This window comes from Asterias amurensis, chromosome 8, assembly GCF_032118995.1.
Source record: "Asterias amurensis chromosome 8, ASM3211899v1".
Taxonomy (NCBI): domain Eukaryota; kingdom Metazoa; phylum Echinodermata; class Asteroidea; order Forcipulatida; family Asteriidae; genus Asterias; species Asterias amurensis.
Window position 1 is genome coordinate 17,700,765 of NC_092655.1, and position 22,901 is coordinate 17,723,665.

At 37.5% G+C, this 22,901-nt stretch overlaps 2 protein-coding genes across 4 annotated transcripts in view; one reads left to right on the top strand and one right to left on the bottom strand.

The window, feature by feature from the left end:
- Positions 1-951: 951 nt before the first annotated feature.
- On the top strand, positions 952-7,304 carry LOC139940631 (uncharacterized). 2 transcript variants are annotated; one of them, XM_071936980.1, is made up of 2 exons: positions 952-1,004; positions 2,882-7,304. In XM_071936980.1, the coding sequence occupies exon 2, from the start codon at positions 2,891-2,893 to the stop codon at positions 3,344-3,346; it is 456 nt and encodes a 151-aa protein (XP_071793081.1). In that variant the 5' UTR covers positions 952-1,004; positions 2,882-2,890; the 3' UTR covers positions 3,347-7,304. The 2 variants fall into 2 exon arrangements, with proteins under 2 accessions (XP_071793081.1, XP_071793082.1); XM_071936981.1 differs by having other exon boundaries at positions 970-998.
- A 9,102-nt stretch (positions 7,305-16,406) lies between these two features.
- LOC139940450 (slit homolog 2 protein-like) overlaps positions 16,407-22,901 on the bottom strand; it is a 163,405-nt gene continuing 156,910 nt past the window's right edge. For both annotated transcript variants that reach the window (XM_071936707.1, XM_071936706.1), the window contains one exon: positions 16,407-22,712. In XM_071936707.1, coding sequence (XP_071792808.1) covers positions 22,459-22,712 — 254 coding nt within the window. In that variant the 3' untranslated portion in view covers positions 16,407-22,458. The remainder of the gene's footprint in view (positions 22,713-22,901) is intronic.

A 22,901-nucleotide genomic window follows, 5' to 3' on the forward strand; every position in this document is an offset into this window, starting at 1 on the left:
ACGATGACATTTCCAATGTCTAAACGTTGTATCCTGACCTCAACTAGAAACTCAAAATTGGGGGAAAAATAATCTTAAAGACACTGGACACTTTTGGTAATTGTCAAAGACCAGTCTTCTCACTGTGATGACACTCTAACCGGGGTAGCGTGGGATTGTTGCCGTGCTGTGATGACTCTACCAGGGGCATCTAATCTAATGATCTAATCAAGTTAAAATGAAACATTATTGGTCATTATTGGAGTCAAATTTTTGACCAACTCGTCCGATCCAACGCGACGTGTTCCTTTAAGTTGGAGTATACAATGATACATCAACAAGTTCGATAAGAAGTAATAATGGTTTGGAATACTTTTGATGATTATGAAATCTCAGCACAATGAATGATTGCATGTAAATGGAGTAAGTTTCGAGATAACTTTACTTCAGATATACAAATCTTAACGGCACTATATCACATAATTATATGAGAGTATCTACAAGGTTAAAATGTAACGGTCTTGATACAACTTGTTCAAGTTGGAGTATTCAGTGATACATCAACAGGTTCGATAATAAGTAATTTTCAAAAACTTTTAAATTGATAACGATATCTATTAAAGCACAATGAATGATTGCATGTAGATGGATTATGTTTCGAGATAACTTTACTTCAGGTATATAAATCTTCACGGCACTATATCACATTCCAATATATAATCTAGTCAAGTTCAAATGAAACATTATCTTGGACATGTTTTATTGGCGTAACTTTGAAACCCAGTCTGGTTGACAAGATGTTGTCGCCAAGCTGTTACCTGCTATTCCATGAACTATAGAGGTTGATATAGTTGCAATCAGCCATCAGCTGACATCACGGGTTTAAGTATCAATAGCAGATGGTCGTGAGTTGATGAGGACATTGTGAACCAGCTTTATATAAAGGGCATCATTTCGGCCTAAACCAACCAAAGTTCGTTACATCAAGACTGAATGCTAACTGTAGCGCTAACGTACAGGTAAAGGTAAGTCGGACCTTTTAGATTACTTACATAGTGTGTATTTATTTTACTACACATAAAAGAAACTGACTGGGTAAATTATGAACAAAGAACAAGTATCCAGTCAGTTTTCTTTTTGGTTTATTTCTTGATACCTGAAATAATAACGAGCTTAAAAACTTTGGTAACGAGCAATGGTGAGCTGTTGATAGTTTTACACTTTGTGAGAAATATGTCCCTCTGGAGTAATGTAGTCTTTGAGAAAGAGGTAATTTCTCACATGCCCCGAAATTTGAATATGAGAAGTGTCCGTGTATGGTTATACTTCTCAGCGTGTGTATTCCTTGAGTATTCTTCATGTGTGGTCATTATTTGAGACGGAGTATTGGCGATATTTCAATAACGCGATCACATTTTAAAGTGAAATTTGCACAGGTTAATTGTAAACAGCTATATTGGTTGACATTTGAAAGAAGGCCTCGATTGAACAAAAAGTAATGCAACACAATAACTGTATTGTATTGTATTATGTTCTATTCCAAACTGGAACACACCCCATTACCCTGGGGAGGGTAACAATATTATAAAAACAAAATACAGTGAATGAATAAGTCATACGGTAAGGAATTTAACTTGGAACAAAAACAAATAATCACACAGTTTGAAAGCACGAAATAAAAAGACGTACTTGGCAACGCAAATAATAATAGCTTCATCGGGAGTGTCCATCAAAAACTTAAACCTGTCTTCCCTGCCAAGATTTTCAAAGCCTTATAATCATCAATAATGTAAGCCAACATAGTATTCCTAGAAAATGGATTTCTGTTTCAACATCAAGGTGACAATGCGGGCAAATTCTTTGGCTTGACTCTAACCTAATATACCTTCCTATTTCAATAAGTAGCTTGTGTGAAGAGCATCTGAAACGGGCCAAAGAATGGCGATAAGAAGGCTTGTTATCACACATTGTAAATATAACTCAAACTCAAACTGGGTTTTGAAAATACGGTATGTCCTGAGCTTATTCTTTTGGCCAGATTTAGTTCTACAGTCATTGTGCAATCTATTGTACCATTGGGAAATAAACACATCACATAGTTGTTGAACAACAATACGATTCACATTCCTTTGGTTTGCAAGCTCTGGTATGATCTCTGGCATGTTACAGGAGACTGAATCAAAGTATTTTCTAAGCATAAGAAATACTGATGGTTTGTGGTTAAAGATGCTATGTCAGATTTTTGGCCCCAAACATCAAAAAATAGATTTTTTTGAGTGAATGGTATTTCAAAAGAGTATCACCCGCTCTAACGAAAAAAAGTTTAACTTTTACTTTTAATGGTCAGGAACCATGACAAAAATTTAAAACGTTTCTGATGAAACACATAAGAATTGGTCACGTGATATATTGTCGGGATCCCGACAAAAATTTTGAGCACTTTATTTCAATGCTACTAATAATTGGCGGACTTTTTCGAGCAATGGCTCCAATGAAAGCTTGTAACTTTCTCGACCCCCATCAAAATTGTGGGGTCAAATCGGCCCAAAATCTGACATAGCAACTTTAAGCCCTAGAGTTTGATCAACTTTGAAGGAGTTGTCTTTTTAAGGCACGTTGATATGCAGTACGCCGTTTGTTGATGTGTCATACCCATCTTACGTCACGTGACGTTGGTTAGAGCAATCGGTCTACGTCTATTATATACGTTGTGTATTATGGAGCTTCGAAAAATGCTCGGGTCGCAATACAAACGAACCTTTTACAAAAGCTTCATCAGTTGCTTTTTAAATACCCACCAAAAGTGACTAAGTTTTCTGTTTCTGATCTCATTGAGCTTTATACAAATTTGAACACCAGTTCATGTTGACTACTCAAAACCATTATTTTGCCTTGTTTTTAGATTTCCAATATGAAGGCTCTGAGTGGACTCGCTGTTTGTATCTTGATGGTAATCGGGATACACTTTGCCGCATCTTGTTCTATAGTTAGAAACTGGCGTCCAGAAAACTTCGTCACCCGAATGGAGAAAGCTGGAATTGTATTCAAGGGTAGAGTTATCCACATGCAACAACCACCACCACCCAATGGGCTGTATACGGTCAAGTTTGAAGTCGACTGTGTCTACAAAACGTATCTACCGATCACGAAAGAAGTAAACGTGTCCGGGTTCGGATATATAAGAGGGTTTTGTACCGCTACAATGGTTACCGAAGGGGAATCCTACATAGTGTTAGCAAGAGGCCCTTCTGCTGCAGGAGAAAGCATGAGGATCACTCATGTTAACGTACAATCCGCTGCTGAAACTGCTACACCAAATCTCATCGCCAGTGTGCAAAATGTGCATTCCTGCCAAAAACCTGAATAACAATCTGTTGGGTTTGCATTAAACCCTTAAAGGCACTGGACACGTTGGTTACTCTTAGCATAAAACCTTACTTGGGAACGAGCAACGGAGAGCTAATGACCTTGTGAGAAACGATTCCCTCTGAAGTATCTGAAATAACGTAGTTTTTGTGAGAAATATACGTATAAATTCTCACTAAAATATTTGAATATGAAAAGACTTCGACCCGAAGCCCTTTTCAGGCATTTGAAAACACACAAATGTGCGCAACAAACGGGGTTTCCCTTTCATTATTTCCTCGCAACTTCGATGACAAATTGAGCCCAATGCACATGTTGGGATATGAAAAGACTAGTTTTCAAATAACTGTAGGAATCCAAAGTGCGCCCTTATTGTTGGATTTGTTCAAAGTTAACTTTTGGTTTTGTCACGTGACAATCACCCTCTTTTTCTATAGCTTCGACTTGGAAGAGCAACTTATCTTATTGGGTCTGTGATTCTCTCTATTTTTATAGGAAGCATGGCTCTGGCCATGCTCCAAAAACCTATTTATATGGGATCAATAGAGTTGTAGAGATATTTGTGAGTATTATTTTGTGTTTTTACCCTCATTAATGCTCAAATTATTGTGATTTTGTAGCTCTCTATTTGGATCGTTTTATATATAAAACCATGTGTGTATGCCAGGCAGCACTGTCACACACGTGCGTCCATTAGCCTGAGTGTGTGCTGACCTTTTGGTGAACTTCGTGCACTGCATTATGTAGGCTACATGTAGTGTATACTGTAGTGTTATAACTTTTTGTGTTTTTCCATGGGTTGGAGGTATTAAAACCTGTATAGAAGAGATTTTCATATAAACGTCATTGGCTTACTGACTGTTCCATTTATTGACATTTATTTTGGCAAATGCCCGTCCTTTATTAAGTAGAGGACCGTCTCTCACCTTCCCGTCTCTCTCTCTCTCTCTGCATAACCAAACGTGTCCAGTGCTTAAGTAAAAGAGTAACCCCGAATTACACAAAATGCAAGAAGTTTCAACTATAGTTATAGTCTACAAAGAAATCAAAATGATGATTTGCAGAGTGGGGAAGGGGTGAAGCCTCGGAACAACACAGGCTGTCAGCAAGACATTTGGGAGCCTGCTACAAGGAAAAGTGACTCAATTAATCAAAGGAGCAGATCTGGTTAAGTCTGTATGATTGTTTGTTATCTCTTGAGTGAACAAACAAAAATGCAGCCCCTTAAAATAACAACAGAAAACAATACAGTACTCTGGGACCTGGTCACCCCTCTTAGATATGTGGGGTGGTCCATTCTAGGATATCAAGGACTTTCAAATGGTTAGACCTGGGTAGGTCTGTATGTCTGTAAACTGACGCAAGCCTGTATACGCCTAAGTCTCTGGGCCTCATTTGACTTTTGAAACACCGCTCAAACCGACACTGCTCAAAAATTGATAACGGAGCCCAAGTCATGACTGGAGCCCAAGCTGAGGTTTGGGGGAAAAGCCCTTGTTTCTGCGTATGCGCATGCTCTGCATTTAAAGTTTGACTGTTTCATCAGCTTCAAAACGTTTCCGCCTATATGGGAGGTACCAAGATACGTTTGAGGTGCTGTTGAGGGTCATGTTAAAGTTTGAGCCTGGGAATCGAGGGGAGGGGGTCTAGTGTTTTTTCTTTCAATATACTCTGTGACCATTTGACTTCAAATTTTAACAGGTTTGTTGTTTCATACATTTGTTGGGATACACTAACCTGGTCTTTGGCAGTTATCAGTGCCATTAAAATGTGTGAAGAACACGTACATGCACCTTACACAATTAGTGTAGGGGTTATCTAAACCTCGCTCATACTCTCTTAATGTAAAGGAGTGAAAAAAACACTCGTTTTGTCCGCCATATACCACTCTTGCGAAAAAACCGTATGGCGGACAACTCTTAAGTGTGAAAGACGGGTATTTTCCACTCAAATTTAGAGTGAAGTTCGTTCCTAATTTTACTCAAAAGGAGTGACACAGATTGACTTTCACTCTTAAAGCCATTGGACCCTTTCGGTATAGAAAAAAAAAATAAAAGTTCACAGATTTACAAATAACTTACAGGGTTAACCGAAGGTAATGGTGAAAAACTTCTCTTGAAATATTATTCCATGAAATACTTTACTTTTTGACAAAAAAAATAAAACAATGTAAATTCTCGATATCGAGAATTACGGATTTATTTTAAACACATGTCATGACACGGCGAAACGTGCGGAAACAAGGATGGGTTTTCCCGTTATTTTCTTCCGACTCAGATGACCGATTGAGCCTAAATTTTCACAGGTTTGTTATTTCATATAGAAGTTGTGATACACGAAGTGTGGACCTTGGACAACACTGTTTACCTAAAGTGTCCAATGGCTTTAACAGAGCGAAACTGACACCACTCGGACAAGAGAGTGACATTTTCACTTTTTTTACATTAAGATAGTACGAGGTGTACCACTTGGCTCATGGCAGGAGATAAATGTATTTCGCCAGTAAAATGGAAAACAAATAAGGTAAAATTGAATAGTCAACATTTCATCTCATGTGATAAGATGTTTCGATACGGTACGCTGCCAACAAAGCACTTTGCAACCGTTTTTAAAACGTTATAAATTCCTTGATATTCTACCCGGACAACAATTCGAATCTGTGATGGCCCTATAGACTGTGCAGGTCTCGCGCCAGTCTCGCGAACACCTCGTGCGTATTCGTCGTATTCCTGGGACATCTATTTTGCTCCCAACTTTATGGAGTTTTACGTGGGGAGGTTTTGTTTCATCAATCATTTGTGTTAAACGTAAATTAAAATAATTACAATTAAAATTAAAACATACAGTGTCAATTCAATTCAACAACATAACGTCCGAAGAAAAACCGAGAATTAAACTTGATCTCAGCTTATATGCAAACGCTTGTTTTGGTTTCAAGAGTTGAAAATCATTTTAATTGGTGATTGAGGCGAAACAGTGCCTTATGACATGTTTAAATTAAAAAAATGATGTTGGGGATTTTGTGGAGACCAGAAACGTGTTTTCAAGTGTCACTGCCAAGTGGCAATCTAATTCCATGTCGACCCACTGTACATCTTCCAACCAATAACAATGACGCAGGGCGCCAGCGTGGCTAAAGGCTGGGTCAAAACATAGAGCTGCTGAGAGACACTGGACACCTTCGGTAATTGTCTTAGACCAGTCTTCTCACTTCATAATCTCATAGACCAGTCTTCTCTCTTCATAATCTCAACATATTATGCACAATATAACAAATATGTGAACATTTGAACTCAGTGGGTCGTCGAAGTTGCGAGATATTAATGAAAGAAAAAACACCCTTGTTACACGAAGTTGTGTACTTTCAGATGCTTGAACTCGAGACCTCAAAATCTAATTCTGAGGTCTCGAAATCAAATTAAAATGTTCATTAGAGAGAAATAACTTCTTTCTTGAAAGCGACGTTACTTCAGAGGGAGCCGTTTCTCACAATGTTTTACACTATCAACATATCTCTCAATTGATCGCTAACAACAATTATTTTGAGCAATACCAAAAGCATGCAGTGCATTTAGAGAACAATGTTGTGCTTACTGTACGAGTTTCCATTTCATAAGCAGTGCTAACAATAAACCCACACCAAGTCAACATTATGACAGTAATGACATAGCAATGCAAGTTTATGGAGATCACGCAAGCCTGCCGCTCAATTGTCTTGCTTGCCTGTGAAATACGTTTACGCTTTTAAAAGCGTTTCTGCTACAGTTAGCACGAAAATTTGCTTAACCTTAAGCAGCGCCAAGAATTTGTACACTGTGCATTATGCGTGTACGCGAGCATAACGTACCAGTCCACCACAACAATCTCAACTTAATGGATGGCTGGGTGGTAACATATTTTTATCTAAGCAAGTTTTTTTTGTGCTTTGCGATTTTTGTGTGCATGCAATGCTTAATGCAAATGGGCCCAGAACATAAACAAATTACCCCCCCCCCCCAAAAAAAAACAAAAACAAAAAAACAAACAAAAAAACACACAAATGAGTTGGTCAAGATACAACATAAACCAGTTTTTCCATGGGGTTCACTTAAAAAAAATAGAAATCCAGGGATGCGATAATATTAATTGAATTCACAACGTCTGATAATATCTCTTCAATTCTATGCACACATTAATAAGCTTCTTCCTTTGATGATATTCTCCCTTTTTTCAGAAACTCGTTTGCTAAAAACTGCCTACAGCATTCGAACCTCTCCATCCACCGCTCAATTACTGCTACCGTGCATATTAACTGAGTAATTATGCTAACAAAAAACGCTGTAGAAATCGTGTACCCTTATACTATACATAAATAATGCGCTTTTGATTTGGTTACTTTTCTATGCACTGATAAATTTTCATACTGAATTATTTTCAAATTGTCCATATGGTATATGGAATAAAAGTCAAATTTTATTGAATTATTGAATTTAACCATGGGCAGATAATAATAGCGAGATGAATTTATCGTCCTTAGGATGGGACGTAGAGCCGTGGGTCCCATCTGTTGTGTTAAGCATGTAAAAGAACCCAGTGCATTTATCGAAAAGAGAAGGGGTTTGCCCCGGTGTTCCTGGCTGTGGCTGCGGTATGCGCCGTAGCACTGTATAAGGTGCTACATAATTGGGTCTCAGAATTCATCACTGATGGAATAACATAGCTTTCTGAAAGTTTGTATATACTCAGCGCCTTGAGTTCCTTCTTTGGTAGATACGTACGCTAACTAATAGTTCGATATTATTGTTACTATTACATTACTATTAGTATTCCCCATTTTCCAAGAAAAAACTCACACTCAAGTCGGCTACTTTCTCGCAAAACAAGCTGAAAATGTTCGTATTAAAACTGCTTTACAATGCCACTGACTCTTAAATATAGCTAACTGACCCCATGTAATTGGTTAACGCTTTTTGTATAATTATCGATTTACAAGGTCGACACACAGCATAATTATATACACCTGTGTATAACTTGCAGGCATTTTTGGTTGTCAGAAGTTAAAATCGGGACTCCAAATTGTATTCTTGACCACAGGCTCTAGGTCAGTGATTTTACCGTCGGGCCCAAACTAACCACCTGACAAGTCCATCTGTCTTGTGGGTTACTGTTTAATTGAATAATTATACCTCATAAGAATGATGGTCAAACTTGGAGTCCGATTCAGATAAATATTTTTCTCGACAATTCTGTTAAGTATATATATTTAATTTTTAATTTTTAATGGAGCATCAACGTATGACTAACTAGACAAATGAGGGATCGCTTGTCGTAATGCTTGGTCAAATAAATACAGTGAATGTCCGTCTCATTTAGATTCTGTTTTCGCAAGAATGATGTTCATTATGGAGTCTGATTCAGAAAATATTTTTCTCGACAATTCTGTTAAGTATATGTATTTAATTTTTCATCGAGTATCAACGTATGACTAACGAGACAAATGAGGGATGGCTTGTCGTAATGCTTGGTCAAATAAACACAGTGAATGTCCGTCTTACTTATAGATTCTGTTTTCGCAAGAATGATGTTCATTATGGAGTCTGATTCAGATAAATATGTTTCTCGACAGTTCTGTTTAGTATATATATTTAATTTTTAATTTAGTATCAACGTCTGACTAACAAGACAAATGAGGGATGGCTTGTCGTAATGCTTGGTCAAATAAACACAGTGAATGTCCGTCTCATTTAGATTCTGTTTTCGCAAGAATGATGTTCATTATGGAGTCTGATTCAGAAAATATTTTTCTCGACAATTTTGTTAAGTATATATATTTAATTTTTAATGGAGCATCAACGTATGACTAACAAGACAAATGAGGGATGGCTTGTCGTAATGCTTGGTCAAATAAATACAGTGAATGTCCGTCTTACTTATAGATTCTGTTTTCGCAAGAATGATGTTCATTATGGAGTCTGATTCAGAAAATATTTTTCTCGACAATTTTGTTAAGTATATATATTTAATTTTTAATGGAGCATCAACGTATGACTAACAAGACAAATGAGGGATGGCTTGTCGTAATGCTTGGTCAAATAAATACAGTGAATGTCCGTCTCATTTAAATTCTGGTTTTGTAAAATACATGGTGGTCTAAAAGTATGTAAAATGATTGAGCTACAAGTCCATTGGTCATGTTGGTCCCCCCCCCCCCATATTCGAGCCCCGCAACAAGATGCTGGGACATACCCTAAAGTTTTTATCCGAAAGCACATTATTACGATGGATTGTAATCGTCCCATGCATATACATTCATTTGAATCTAATCCCAAGATCGCCCTCAAGCAACTGTTTGAAGTGTGCGTGGTGTCTGCTTGTATGCTGCCCTCATGTACGACTAGAGATGATGTAGGTCATCTCAATGATCGTCGTGTGGATGGATGAAAGGCATATAGCACCTATGGACATTTTTTGGTAATGGTCAAAGACCAGCCGTCGATTTCACAAAGAGTTAGAACTCGTCTTATCACGAGTTAGGACGAGTAACTCGTCCTAACTTAGGATTAATCTTAAGGTCTGCATGCCACTGTGCAGGGTATGGGACTCGTCCTAAGTCCTAAGATTAGTCTTAAGTTAGGAAGAGTTTTGTGAAATCGACGGCAGTATTCTCACTGGGTCCATCCCAACATATGCCGAAAAAATCAAACCTGTGAAATCATGGGTCAATTTCACAAAGAGTTAGGACTAGTCCTAATTTAGGACTAGTCCTAGGAGATATACAAATTGCATGGATGGTCCTAAGTTAGGACAAGTAACTGGTCCTAACTCGAGATAAGACTAGTCCTAACTCTTTGTGAAATCCACCCCTGGACTCAGAAAAAAATGAAGGAAAAAACTACCATTGTTGCACAAAATTTGATTGGTTTCTTATGACCCCAAAAGACTTCAGAATTGAAGTCTTTTAGTATTCGAGTGAGAAACTACATCTTTCTCAAAAACTACTTTACTGCAGACGGAGCCGTTTCTCTCCATTGCTTGTTTGCCAGGTAAGTTTTTATGCTAACAACTGCTTTGAGTAATTACCAATAGTGACCAGTGCCTTTAAACTATCTTGATGTAAGTTAATACCGTGACATGTGTCTTCTTGAGACTTTTATTTTATTTTATTTCTTCTTTGCTTTACGTCAACGAAAATCAAACAAACGATGACCCCATACCTTTCAAACTTCCAACCGCACAGTCCGCAAGGAATATCACTCCACAAAATGATCATAATGGAAAATTCCAAAAATAGTTCCCATAATGTATAGCTTATACAATGTCTTTCAGAATCCAGTAAATCAAACCGAATTGGAGATAACATGTAGAAACAACGAGACACTCTGGAAAGCGTCACCCCCAGATGCTCTTTCAAATCAATCCGCTAAAAGGCCAAGCGTATGATTAACTGTAAACATGAAGCCAGTTGGGGAAATACATCATTGTTTATGTGAACATGAAAAGTATCCTACTCCGCAAGATGAAGTCCCGCTCCGAAGTCGATTTCTGACCAAATTTCCCAGGGGGTATATTTCGTTTGATTGCAGATAAAATGGGTTAATTTGATGCTACGCAAAATAATCATGACATACTCTTACGATTATTTGGTTAAACAAAAGGTAACTTTAGCTGTTGTCCGATATTTGTTCTCCGACTTTTGACTGGGGAAGAAATGTAACGTGTGAAAGTACGTCACATTTCGAAATAATTAGCGATTGCTCACACCTTACTTGTTTTTTCAAGCTACTAAATTTTCCTTTTTTTTTTTTTTTTTTTTGGGGGGGGGGGTTGCTTTTCCATTATTTTTTGCTTCTTTTTTGCTATTAATGGATATGTTTTTGTTTGTGCTTGTTTATGCCTCTGACGAAGGTCCGGTCTGAATCAAAGGCTCAATCAATCTCCTCTATACTAGTTTTATATTTTGTATGCCTGTATTTGCGATATAGTCTTTTCATGCCATTAAATGAAGCTTCCTTTATTTGACGTGTCAGTCATTAATGAAGGGTGAAACTTGCAGGTGTTTTTAACAACACCATGAATGAAGATACAAGTCAGTGTACTCTGTTGGGGCAACAGACGCAATAAACTTAAATGTCCTATATGGATATTGCCTAAAATAATGCCACTGGTCATTGCGGCAGTGCCCCTCACCAATGCCTCGATGCCCTTTGAAATGTATAAAATTTACATTTCTCTCATAAATCCAACAACACATCTTTTCTAGGCAACTCAGAGGTAACCACTTGTACTGATATGCAAAGAATAAATTTCGGCATCACAAAATACAATAGCTGCCTAATGAATTACAATCCTTAAGAAATTGAAGTGAAACATGAAATGTGAATGACTTCTCTTTATTGGGATTGTGTGGTGCTGGTTGTTTTGACATCGCCTTGTGTTACACGGCCTACTGTCAAGACGTGCCCTCTGCTTAGAAAAAGCCCGTATATAGTTTCAACCCCATCGGTTTTTTTTTTCTCGACAACCACCACTTCAAATCATGTATTAGTTAGCAACACCGACCGACAAAACTATCGACATGGATAAACAAAGTCTACAGGCAAGACCCATTCCATGACCGTCGCTTTATCCTAATATGGCGTCCCCCTCGCCTTGGTCCAACAACAATTCCCGTCTAGTTTTAAGGTGAAGACATGACCAACGACCCCCCCCCCCCCCCGACACACTCCAGGCCACGATTGCACGATGCAAAATGCTCTCGGGAGATTGGAGGTATATACCACACTTGATGTCACATTGATCCAATTAGATGTTCACCAAACACATTGGCCCCAAGGGCATCTAATGATTTTTGTTTCCAGTGCAATGGCCGTTGTATAAGCAGTGTTTGGGTTTCAGACACAGGTAAAACTATACAGTCAATCGTGTTTTTACGTAGGACATCTTTCGACAAGACTATGTATATGCCCCAACCTGAACCGAGAACCAGGTGGAGAAATTTTGCAGATGTATAGAACGAGGCTTGTACTTTATTTATAAACGGGCGATTTTTCTCATACATGAGTTGGGCCATACAATCTAGAGTTGAGTCGTGCTGAATAATGTTGACAGTTAATAGGCGAAACGGCCGCTCATTTGGGCCTCATTTACAGAGTTTGGCTATGAGTTTGGCCGTTCAATTCAGGGTTGGGTCACATTACAGAGTTTGGCCATGAGTTTAGCCATGAGTTTGGCCGTTCAATACAGAGTTAGGTCACATTACAGAGTTTGGCTATGAGTTTGGCCGTTCAATACAGAGTTAGGTCACATTACAGAGTTTAGCCATGAGTTTGGCCGTTCAATACAGAGTTAGGTCACATTACAGAGTTTGGCTATGAGTTTGGCCGTTCAATACAGAGTTAGGTCACATTACAGAGTTTAGCCATGAGTTTGGCCGTTCAATACAGAGTTGGGTCACATTACAGAGTTTAGCCATGAGTTTAGCCATGAGTTTGGCCGTTCAATACAGAGTTTGGCCATGAGTTTAGCCATGAGTTTGGCCGTTCAATACAGAGTTGGGTCATGAGTTTAGCCATGAGTTTGGCCGTTCAATACAGAGTTAGGTCACATTACAGAGTTTGGCTATGAGTTTGGCCGTTCATACAGAGTTTGGCCACATTACAGAGTTTGACCATGAGTTTGGCCGTTCCTTACAGAATTGGGCCACGAAACAGAGTTTGGGCATGAGTTTTTTTTTTTAATACAGAGTTTGGTAATGAGTCAGGGTCAAACAATACACAGTTGGGTGACACAAAACAGCGTTGAGTGTATACCATAGTCGCTGAGTGCACTACAGAGTTGGACCAAGAGTTAGGCCACACATTACAAAGTTTGGTCATGAGTTATGCCAATACAGATTTAGGCCGTGCAATACAGAGTTGGCTCATGAGTTAGGCAACACAAATAGTACAGAGTTGGGCCATGAGATACGCCAAATCACAGTCATTGAAGTCTGACAGCCAATGTTCAAAATTTATCAGGAACATTATAACTAAAACAACTCATTTTTCTAAAACATTTGAGTTAAAAACCGATTTTTGATATAATTTCTGTCGAGCACCTGTCTTGGCCCTATTTTGCTATGGTGTAATTCATGAGTATTGTCATGTCTGTTGTGGCTACATCAATCAAACTTGACTTCTGGTGTAAAGACATTAAGAAGACCTTGCGGGGGCAGCGAACGACAGTTTATGATTTTGTCAACTAATCGATTAACTGCTTAAAATACAACATAATTAGCTTATGCCCTTCTACATAATGGAGAAGCTGATGTTTATAATGGTTTTTAATTTAATGATTGTTCTTCTTAATATTTTATTTGTTTATAGATTATTGCAATAAAAAAAGGGAAAAAAAGGAAAAACAATCTAAATTAATGCCTTTAAATTGCTTTAAAAAAAAAAGATTAACCCTTACAATGTGCACTGTATTTGCCAAAATAAAGCCCAGGGTATGAAATGCTGTTTTTCTCTTAAACTTGTGAAAAAAAAAAAAAAAAAAAAAACTAAACCCCGAGTTGTTCCCTACTTCTTAAAGAACTTTCCTGTGAAGAGTTCAATTAGAATCCTTGGATGGGATGGACAGTTTACTGCCGTTAGAGTGACATTTTGTTTCAAAATAATACACACATCTTGAGGTTGAATGACCTTATCTAGCCTTGCAAATGGGTGACAACATTCAATGTTTAAAATATTCATGTCTGCCAAACAAATTAATTTAATTCGAATTGTCAAGATAAATACTCCCTAAATCAAAATATTCAGGAGTAAAATTTCCAAATGAAATCTTTTGAAAGTTAATGCAGTGGAATGGACTTTTAGAAGGTTGTGATAAATTAATCATGTTCGAGAGAGTTAGCACTAACTAGTGGTTCACTGAGGCAGCTGCAGGAGGCTTACTCGATGGTTGATATTCAATCACCATCAACATGACTCTAGTAACATTCAAAATAACACTTCAACGCTGTGTGTCGCGGTATGCAGAACCCATTTTGACAACCGTTAGAGGGAGCTATTCAATATCAACGTTCAGTAAATAAGCCACGCCGTGTACATGTGGTTTTTTAGCAGACGACCAACATCCAAAATGCCCGCCAAATACAAGTTACAGAATGTAATAAAAAACAACCTGCTCTCAATCTCAAAAAATATTCCTCAATTACTGCAACACCTTATAGCTCTTAATGTTGTGTGTCACATCTTTCAATGAAAGCGGTAAATATCGCATTTTCTTGTATTATATTTGGCCGGTTCAAAAGGTGGTGGCATGTTTTTTAAAACAACTTTAACAAGCCGAGTATATGAACAAAACATTACATGTAAATTCACGACACTCACCCCACACAGAAGACTGTATTCGGCGTTCAAAGAGACCTGTTATTTCTCGTCATCATCCTGCACACATATTCCAACGAAACTATATCCAGCTCGACTTGAAATTCCGCCCGTTTTCCTTGCAAAATCACCCTTGGTCCAGTTTATCTCGAGTTGCATCCGTCCGTGAGTTGAGCAAAGTTTGCACAATATTCAGTGGTACAATACACACGTGAAACTTGTTCGTCGGTTACCAGTGAAACTCGAGTGGGTCGGTTACCAGCATTGTGTTTTCTTGTTGGTTGTATTTTTTCTCTATGGAGGCTCGCTCATTGTGATGCTTGAATATTTGTAACAATGGCTTTGCAACATTCTCTTCAAGTGTCAATGAAAGAAACAGTCGGAATGTCTGCTACATTGTATTACTTTGCTATTCATCAGTGTTGGGTCATGAAACCCTGTCACTTGGGTGGTGGAAACATACCAGGGCCCAATTTCTTAGAGCTGCTAAGCACAACAATTTGATTGGCATAAAATTTATTCCTTGATAAAAACAGGATTAGGCCTACCAACCAATTAATTTCTACGTGGTTTTTAGGATAATCAAACAACAGCTGAATACTAGTAACAAGCAATATGCAACAAATGGAAATTTGGTTGGTAATCCTGTTTTTATCAAGGAAGAAATTTCATGCTAAGCAAGTTTGTGTGCTTATCAGCTATATGAAATTGGGTCCACTGCAGTGGTTATCGTAAATCTTGTGTTGTCCAACCATCTTGTGCTGTTTTTTTTATTTTATTTTGTTATGGTTACGTGTTGAACTCCATATAATGTCATGCCGATTCTAATGTAATAATAGCAGGGTACCAGACTGATAGCTTTGCTTTAGTCTAGTTTTGAAGTTGGGGTTGAGTACAAATAATCAGTGATACAGCAGAAAACAAAGTCAATTGTTTTGAGTCAAGCCATCTTTGTCCAAACAGCGCACATGTCTTGAGCGACAAGAACTAACCGACTTAATACACGAGTGTTTTTACCCCCAACAAATACCTATAATAGGGACCGGTATAGATTGGGGGAAATCCAAACTATTGTCCCGAGACATTCCTGGGAGCAAGGACCATCACCTACTTCACGCAAAATGCAACTCCAAATTCCAGACTTGTAATAATAAAAGCTGGTTTATACATGTACACCATAGGTCCAAGGGTTTTAAAAGGGGGTTTACGTAGGTCGCATGTGAGGTGGGGGATGGGGGGGGGGGGGGGCTTGTGTGTTTTGTGGGATAAGGGGTGGTTTCCGTTTTTAGGGTACAGCACTGCAACATCTGAAGTTCAGCAAAGAGCACTGCTAAGCCAATGTTTTTTGCTAAGCAAAAAACAGTTGAACCCCAGTTGAGAAAATGTAAATGGGATTTGGGCTTGTACTGATTCAGCTAAACAAGTCATGTCGGTGCTTAGCAAGGTGTTGTGCTTACAGACTTCATGAATTTTGGCCCCTGCTTAATGTCACTGTGTAATGCAAAAGTTAAAAAAAAAGGTAAAAAAAAAACCGCAATGTCCACAGACAAATTGACTATCGGATACACAGAAAGTGAGTTTAAATCATTGTTATTATTTTATTAACTGGCGCTACCTGGTTTGTGCTTCGCAGTAAACACAGCCAGTCACCTTCGCATTTATACAAGACCAGTACCATTTATATATACATTTAATATAATGCAATTAAAAGAAAATTGTAAAAAATATTGTGAGTTTCATTCGTAAGTGCATTTTCACCGGTACCCCCATGCTTTCAGTCCCCAAACCTTCTGTATTGTTGTGTTTATCATAACATTAAACTGGTATACGATCAAACAACGGGAATGTTGCTTCTATTAGACCGGAGGTTTGCAACTGTTCTGTTGTTTTCTTTCTTTTTCTTTATGTTCTATGTGTAACCTTCACTGTAAAAAACAGTTTAGAATTATGTCTAAGCATAAAATTTGTACCCACTTTTTTCACATGTATAACCTAAAACATGTTTAGATAATATTTATTGTGTGGCTTTGAGTGCTTCAAACACTTTTATCAGTTTCCAAAATGACAAGCATGTTAATCATTTAAACGTGTTTAAAAAGTGGATATAACATTTGTGTTGCAACTCTAAACACTGTTTTTAGAGTATTTGAAGAAACTTTAGTAAAAAAACAAAACAAATCTGAATCGAGCGTGAGAAATCCTTCCACGCTACGTCAATACAGTTTAACTCACATAAAAAGTGTCCAAATCGACACTCAATAAAAATCAACCGTTATTAAACTCGGCGATTAAATATTCTAGGATTACAAATTATTAATTATACGGTAAAATGAAAATATACGTTCAGTTATTTAGCTTGTACGTACAAAGCGCCCGCAGTAATAATATTTTATGTTTTTTTTTAAGTAGGTCAAACATTACAGAACCTACAGAAAGAATATACCTGTACACGAACGTATTACCAAATTTTAACAAACACAACTCTTATTTTATCAATCAAACTGTCAATTTTTTGTCAAGACTTAAAAAATAAAAAAAGCTACATGTCCGCAGACGTTAATTTAACGACACGCCCCGAAATGAGAAGTTTTGCACAACGCGTACAACCATTATTCATAAGCGAAAGAGAAATGTTTCTCAAATCTCACGTAACTCTACAGAGACAATAAAATGGATGAACGTTTAAAATAAAAATAAAAAATAACAGACGATTTTAACAGCTTTGACTGGCAGTGAACTAAGATTTGTAAACTATCAAATTGATGAAAACTCATCACCCGGCCAACATTGTTTTAGTCCGGCCTGCTCAGAACAAAACAAAACATGTTTATAAAACTACACAACAAAACACCCGCATGTGTTGCAGGTAAGTGAGTTTCAACATTATTTTTAAAGTCAGTCTTCTTTAATTTACAAACGTATTTTCTATTTTCTCAATTTTAAAAACTCTTCACGGAAGGATTTTTTCAATCTTGTTTTTTTTTTAACAACGGTTCAACAATCATTACACCAAATCATTAATCTACAAACTGATAATAAGCATCAGTTTTGTTATAACTGATTTGTAGTGAATATAAATACGAAAAATTGATGTTGAAAACCTGTTGTTGAAGTATTTGATTCTCGTCAAACTCGAATTTTCATAAAAGAAATTCTGTAAAATACTTCATAAGGAAATTGTTGAACGTTCTTAACGTTTTGGCCAAAATAATGCTGACTTTTTCTGCGTTTATAATTATTTACAAATATTAACCTCGTGATAACATTCCCTTATTGTCGAGGGTCCGCTTTGATCTTCAATACGTTTCTTTCTCACAACTTTTAGATACAACATTAAATTAACATTTTAACAAAAATTCAACCCTGTTTTGTTCTCCAATAATAATATTTCGTGGGACAAACTTTCGACCAATCGTTAATATTTACAACAAACGCGACGCATGCTGACATTTTTAATCAGCAAGAAATAACAGTTGACATACCATTAGGCTTCGGTGATAAAAAGGCACCAGAACGTCAGGGTAAACAATAATAATAATTGGATCGAGTAACCACCGAACCCAAATTGAAATGTTTTATGTGGCTTTTTTAAAGCCATTGGACACTTTCGGTACAGAGTTTTTTTTTAAGTTCACAGATTTACAAATAACTTACAGGGTATACAGAAGGTAATGGTGAAAGACTTCTCTTGAAATATTATTCCATGAAATACTTTACTTTTTGAGAAAAACATTAAAACAGTATTAATTCTCGATATCGAGAATTACGGATTTATTTTAAACACATGTAATGACACGGCGAAACGTGCGGAAACAAGGGTGGGTTTTCCCGTTGTTTTCTCCCGACTCCGATGACCGATTGAGCCTAAATTTTCACAGGTCTGTTATTTTATATAGAAGTTGTGATACACGAAGTGTGGGCTTGGACAATACTGTTTACCGAAAGTGTCCAATGGCTTTAAATGAAAAACATGGATGACAGACAAATATTACTGTTTTGTTTTCTTATTCTTCTTAATTGTTACACTACAGCGATCTAAGGTTTACTTAAAAAACAAATAATGAAAGCAAAACAAAAGAAGATATTTTGATCAGAAACTTCTTCACACTCGGACCCAATTTCATAGAGCCGCTCAAACAGAAAATATTGCTTAACAGTTCTCTGCTAAGCAGAAATAAGCAGGATACCAGTCACAAATTGTTAACGTGACATGGTAGTTTGGCTGGTAATCTCAAAGCTTAGCTAACTCTTCTGCTTAAGCAGCTTTAGAAGTCGGGCCCAGATGTTTCCCATTTCCTTTGGAAAGACAGGAGTTTCAGGAAAAAAGTATGTATTAAGAGTTTGTTGTTTTGTATAAACACAAATAAAAAACAGCTCCATAAGCCTTTAGTTATTGCTTAGAATTAACTGCTAACACATCTCTAATACAAAGCTATGTTTCTGCGGAAGACTATAGACAATGCATTACACAATACCATAATGAACAACAAACACCTTGTCAAGTAACTCAACTATAGGCTATATACATACAGGTTTATACCATACGCAAATCATTCAGCGCACCCACATGTTTGTAAACAGGTAATAATAATAATAATAATAATAATAATAATAATAATAATAATAATAATAATAATAATAATAATAATAATAATAATAATAATACAACATAAAGAAGAGCTATATTTCAGCATTTAAAGAATACATAATTTAAATACATTTTAACGGTTTCAGTGCTTTAAAATGTACACAAGTTCAAAACGAGCTATAATGGACACGTCCTATTTAAAAAAAAATGTTCCAAGGCAAACACAACTTCCAATTCTACTTTGTAATCATGACGAATTCATAACTTAAAATGTGTACACAACGAATGGTCGAACGGGTGTTCACTTTGCTTGCAAAAAATACCTTCCCAAAAACATAAGAAAGTCTCCTAGTGAATTGACTTTGGCAAGTCTAATTAATTTTCTTGCAATGACGTAGGATCGGATAATGATTTTTGTATCATTCACTTGCTCGGTAGCCTTATAGCTCGACAGGTATCAGTTACTCTACATTCATTTCAAAATGAACTATAACGGTCTGATATCTGTCTTCAGGTAGCTTCCAATTGATTACTAAGCTTACTGAGGCTAAGACCATAAGCGACGGGAGCAGAGCGTAAATCCGCGTCGGAGCGTAAAGGCACTGGACACCTTCGTCAAAGAACCAGTATTCTCACTTCCTGTAGGCTTATCTGAACATAAGCATCAAATAACAAATCTGTGAAAATTTTGAATCCATTTGGCTTTGAAGTTGCAAGAGAACAATGAAAGAAAGAAAAAAAAAACCTTTTGCACAAATTTCTGTACTTTTCAAAAAGATGCCTAAAAGGGCGTCAGGCCTGAAGTCTTTGAATATGTATGTGAGAATTAAGGTCTTTCTCAAAAACTAGATCACGGGAGCCGTTTCTGAAAATGTTTTATACTATCAACAGCTCCCCATTGCTCGTTGAATAGTAAGGTTTTATGCCAACAACTGTTTTGAGATTATTACCAATAGTGTCCAGTGCCTTTAAAAGCTTCATTTATTCCAGCGCGGAATAACAAATGACAGACTATAGGGTTAAGGGTATCCGCAAATCACTCCGGACTATTGCTCATGTTTTTTTACTTTTTACAGAGTGACTGAATCAATCGTATTTCCTTCCGATCTTCCGGGGGAAGCTGTTGTAGAGCGGGCTTACGGTGGAGATCTAACCACGACAAAATGATGAAACATTGCTCTATGATGTGATTTCACATGGCAGGAAAATCCCCTGGAAACATGAGCAGTTCTGACGTATAGATCCGCAGGATTCTTTCACCCTCGTGGATCTTTTGTTTTTCTCCATTCCCTAGAGGTTTTCCCAAAGCGCTTCAATTCTCAGCTTGTGTTCTTATCCAATCCCGAGTGACAGAGACAGAAAAATAATTTGGACAGTAAAACTCACTGCAGCATGTGAGAGGTTGGGTTTTTCACTTGTTATAACATAATTTGTCGTTTTGAAAAAAAAGGCAGTCTCCAAATTGGCGGCTACAGCTACGGCTATGGTTAGATTGTTCGCGTCATCATGTGTTGAAGTATATAGGACGTCCTCAGAAACACCCCTTAGCAACAATCGTAGCCGTAGCCATTCGGATACGGCTTAAGCTTCTCTATGAAGTATGCAATCTGCCAGAATGTAGAAGCGCAATATAAAGAATTTTTTTTTTAGTTCGACCATAGCGCAAAGAAACAAATTGCCCCTTTTTGTAGTGGGGGTGTTCTTGCAATAAAACTATTGCAACTCAGTTTGTTTCGTTTGTGCAGTTAGAGTATCACAACCACCTGAAGTTGACCAGCAAAAAACGTAGGCGTGGTGTGTTGGGTCTTTTCTGTTTTTAAGTAGCTCCAAGGTGCAAAGGAGCGACACTTTTAGCCCGTTCGGCGGCAGTTGAGCCAACATTACCAGAGCCAGAGCTGTATGTTTGTCCTGAACTGTCAAGGAATGCCCGGTAGGAAATTAGATGAGAAAATACGGACCATCCTCTTCCTCCTTGCAAATCCTATCACAGACAGTCAATTGATTTACTGATGAAAAGTCAACACATACCATCCTCCCCATAGGGGCGAGTCCCCCCTGGCAGCACACCTCGAGGGTACGGCAAATAAACACCTGCCTACTACAACAACTCCCCCGGGGAAGCTACACCCTATTGCTGTATGTTATCATATTGGACTTTATTACTTTTTTTTGTGCAACTCAAGTGCTTCGATCTCTTCTGGTTTGTGGGTCGCTCGACTAGCGGTCATAAACTGTTCGGAACTCAGCCCAAACACACAACCATTTTATGTTCAAGAGTGTCATGGATTTCTTTTGTTTGATCAAGGCAGAATGTAACAGTGTGATTATCATTATCATTACTTTTTAACTTCTTTTCAATTTCATTTTGTCCGGATTTAACTGAAGATTGCTTGAAAAAAATATAAAAAAATACTATTTATGATGTTTATAAAATAACTTTATGAAGTACATCAGATGGGAAGTATTTTGTCTCTTTTGTGGGAGTGTGAGTGCCTCGAGTCAAAAAAGACTTCAAGTCAACATGAACATTTTCGTTTTGTATAGAAAGAACAACTACCAAGTGAATGTAAGGAATAGGTAGAGTGAGGTTAGGTACAACAGAAGGACCAATTTCAGAGAGCTGCTGAAACAAAAAATATCGCCTGATAAGTTCTGCAATATTATTTGGTTTTAACAATACACTGATGTGTGTATGGCACGTCATACCCTTTACACACTTTCTAGAGTGCTGTGAAAAAAAATTGTAAAATCACCCAGTTTGCACTGTTATCTTGATTAAGTTATTTAAAATCCTTAATAAATTATTCATTACAGTTGTGTAAAAAAAAGGGGGAAAGTGTCTTATCAAATCCAACTCAAAACCTTATTGGGTTATTGAGTAGGATCTGAGAGTAACACCATGTTTGAAATAAAGGTGATATCAACCAAAAAGCCCCAGAATCAACTGCCTGACCGTTTATAACATTATTATAATATAAAGCCATTCAGAGAATCCAGGATCCAAATTCACATATTATAAGATCACTACAGCATAGAAAATAATATCTACAAAAATAGCTCACATTTTGCAAAAGCATTACAGATTGTTGTTCTTTTTTTTGTGTATTTTTGTTTTTTCAGAATAATAACTTTATACAAATTTATAGTGTTCTTCCATCTCAACCCAAAGGTAAAATATTAAATTGGCCCTTTAAAAATGTCCAGTCTCTTGACGCATGCTTGGCAGGCGCAACTCCGAACCAGTTTAACCTTGTGTCGGATGGTGGTACCGTCGTCGCAGTGCAGCGTCATTATCCTGGTGCGGACCCGCTGCGGTGTGCAGCAGGAGATGCCGCACTCCCCGCTGCAGTCCAAGTCGGACACAGTCTCTCGGCTGCTGCAGCTCCCCTCCTGGACTTTCCTTGTTCGTCTCTCTCCCATGCATGTTGTTCCTGTGAGGGGGAGTGTATTGATACAATTATTACACAATTTGAACTTAGAGGGGCACGTATCCCCAGCCGTGACACTTGTGTCCTGAAGCAAGACACTTAACCATTGCAAGACAATTAACCATTGCTTCGTCCTTCGGATGGGACGTAAAGCCGTTGGTCCCATGTGTTGTGTAACGCAAACAAAAGAAC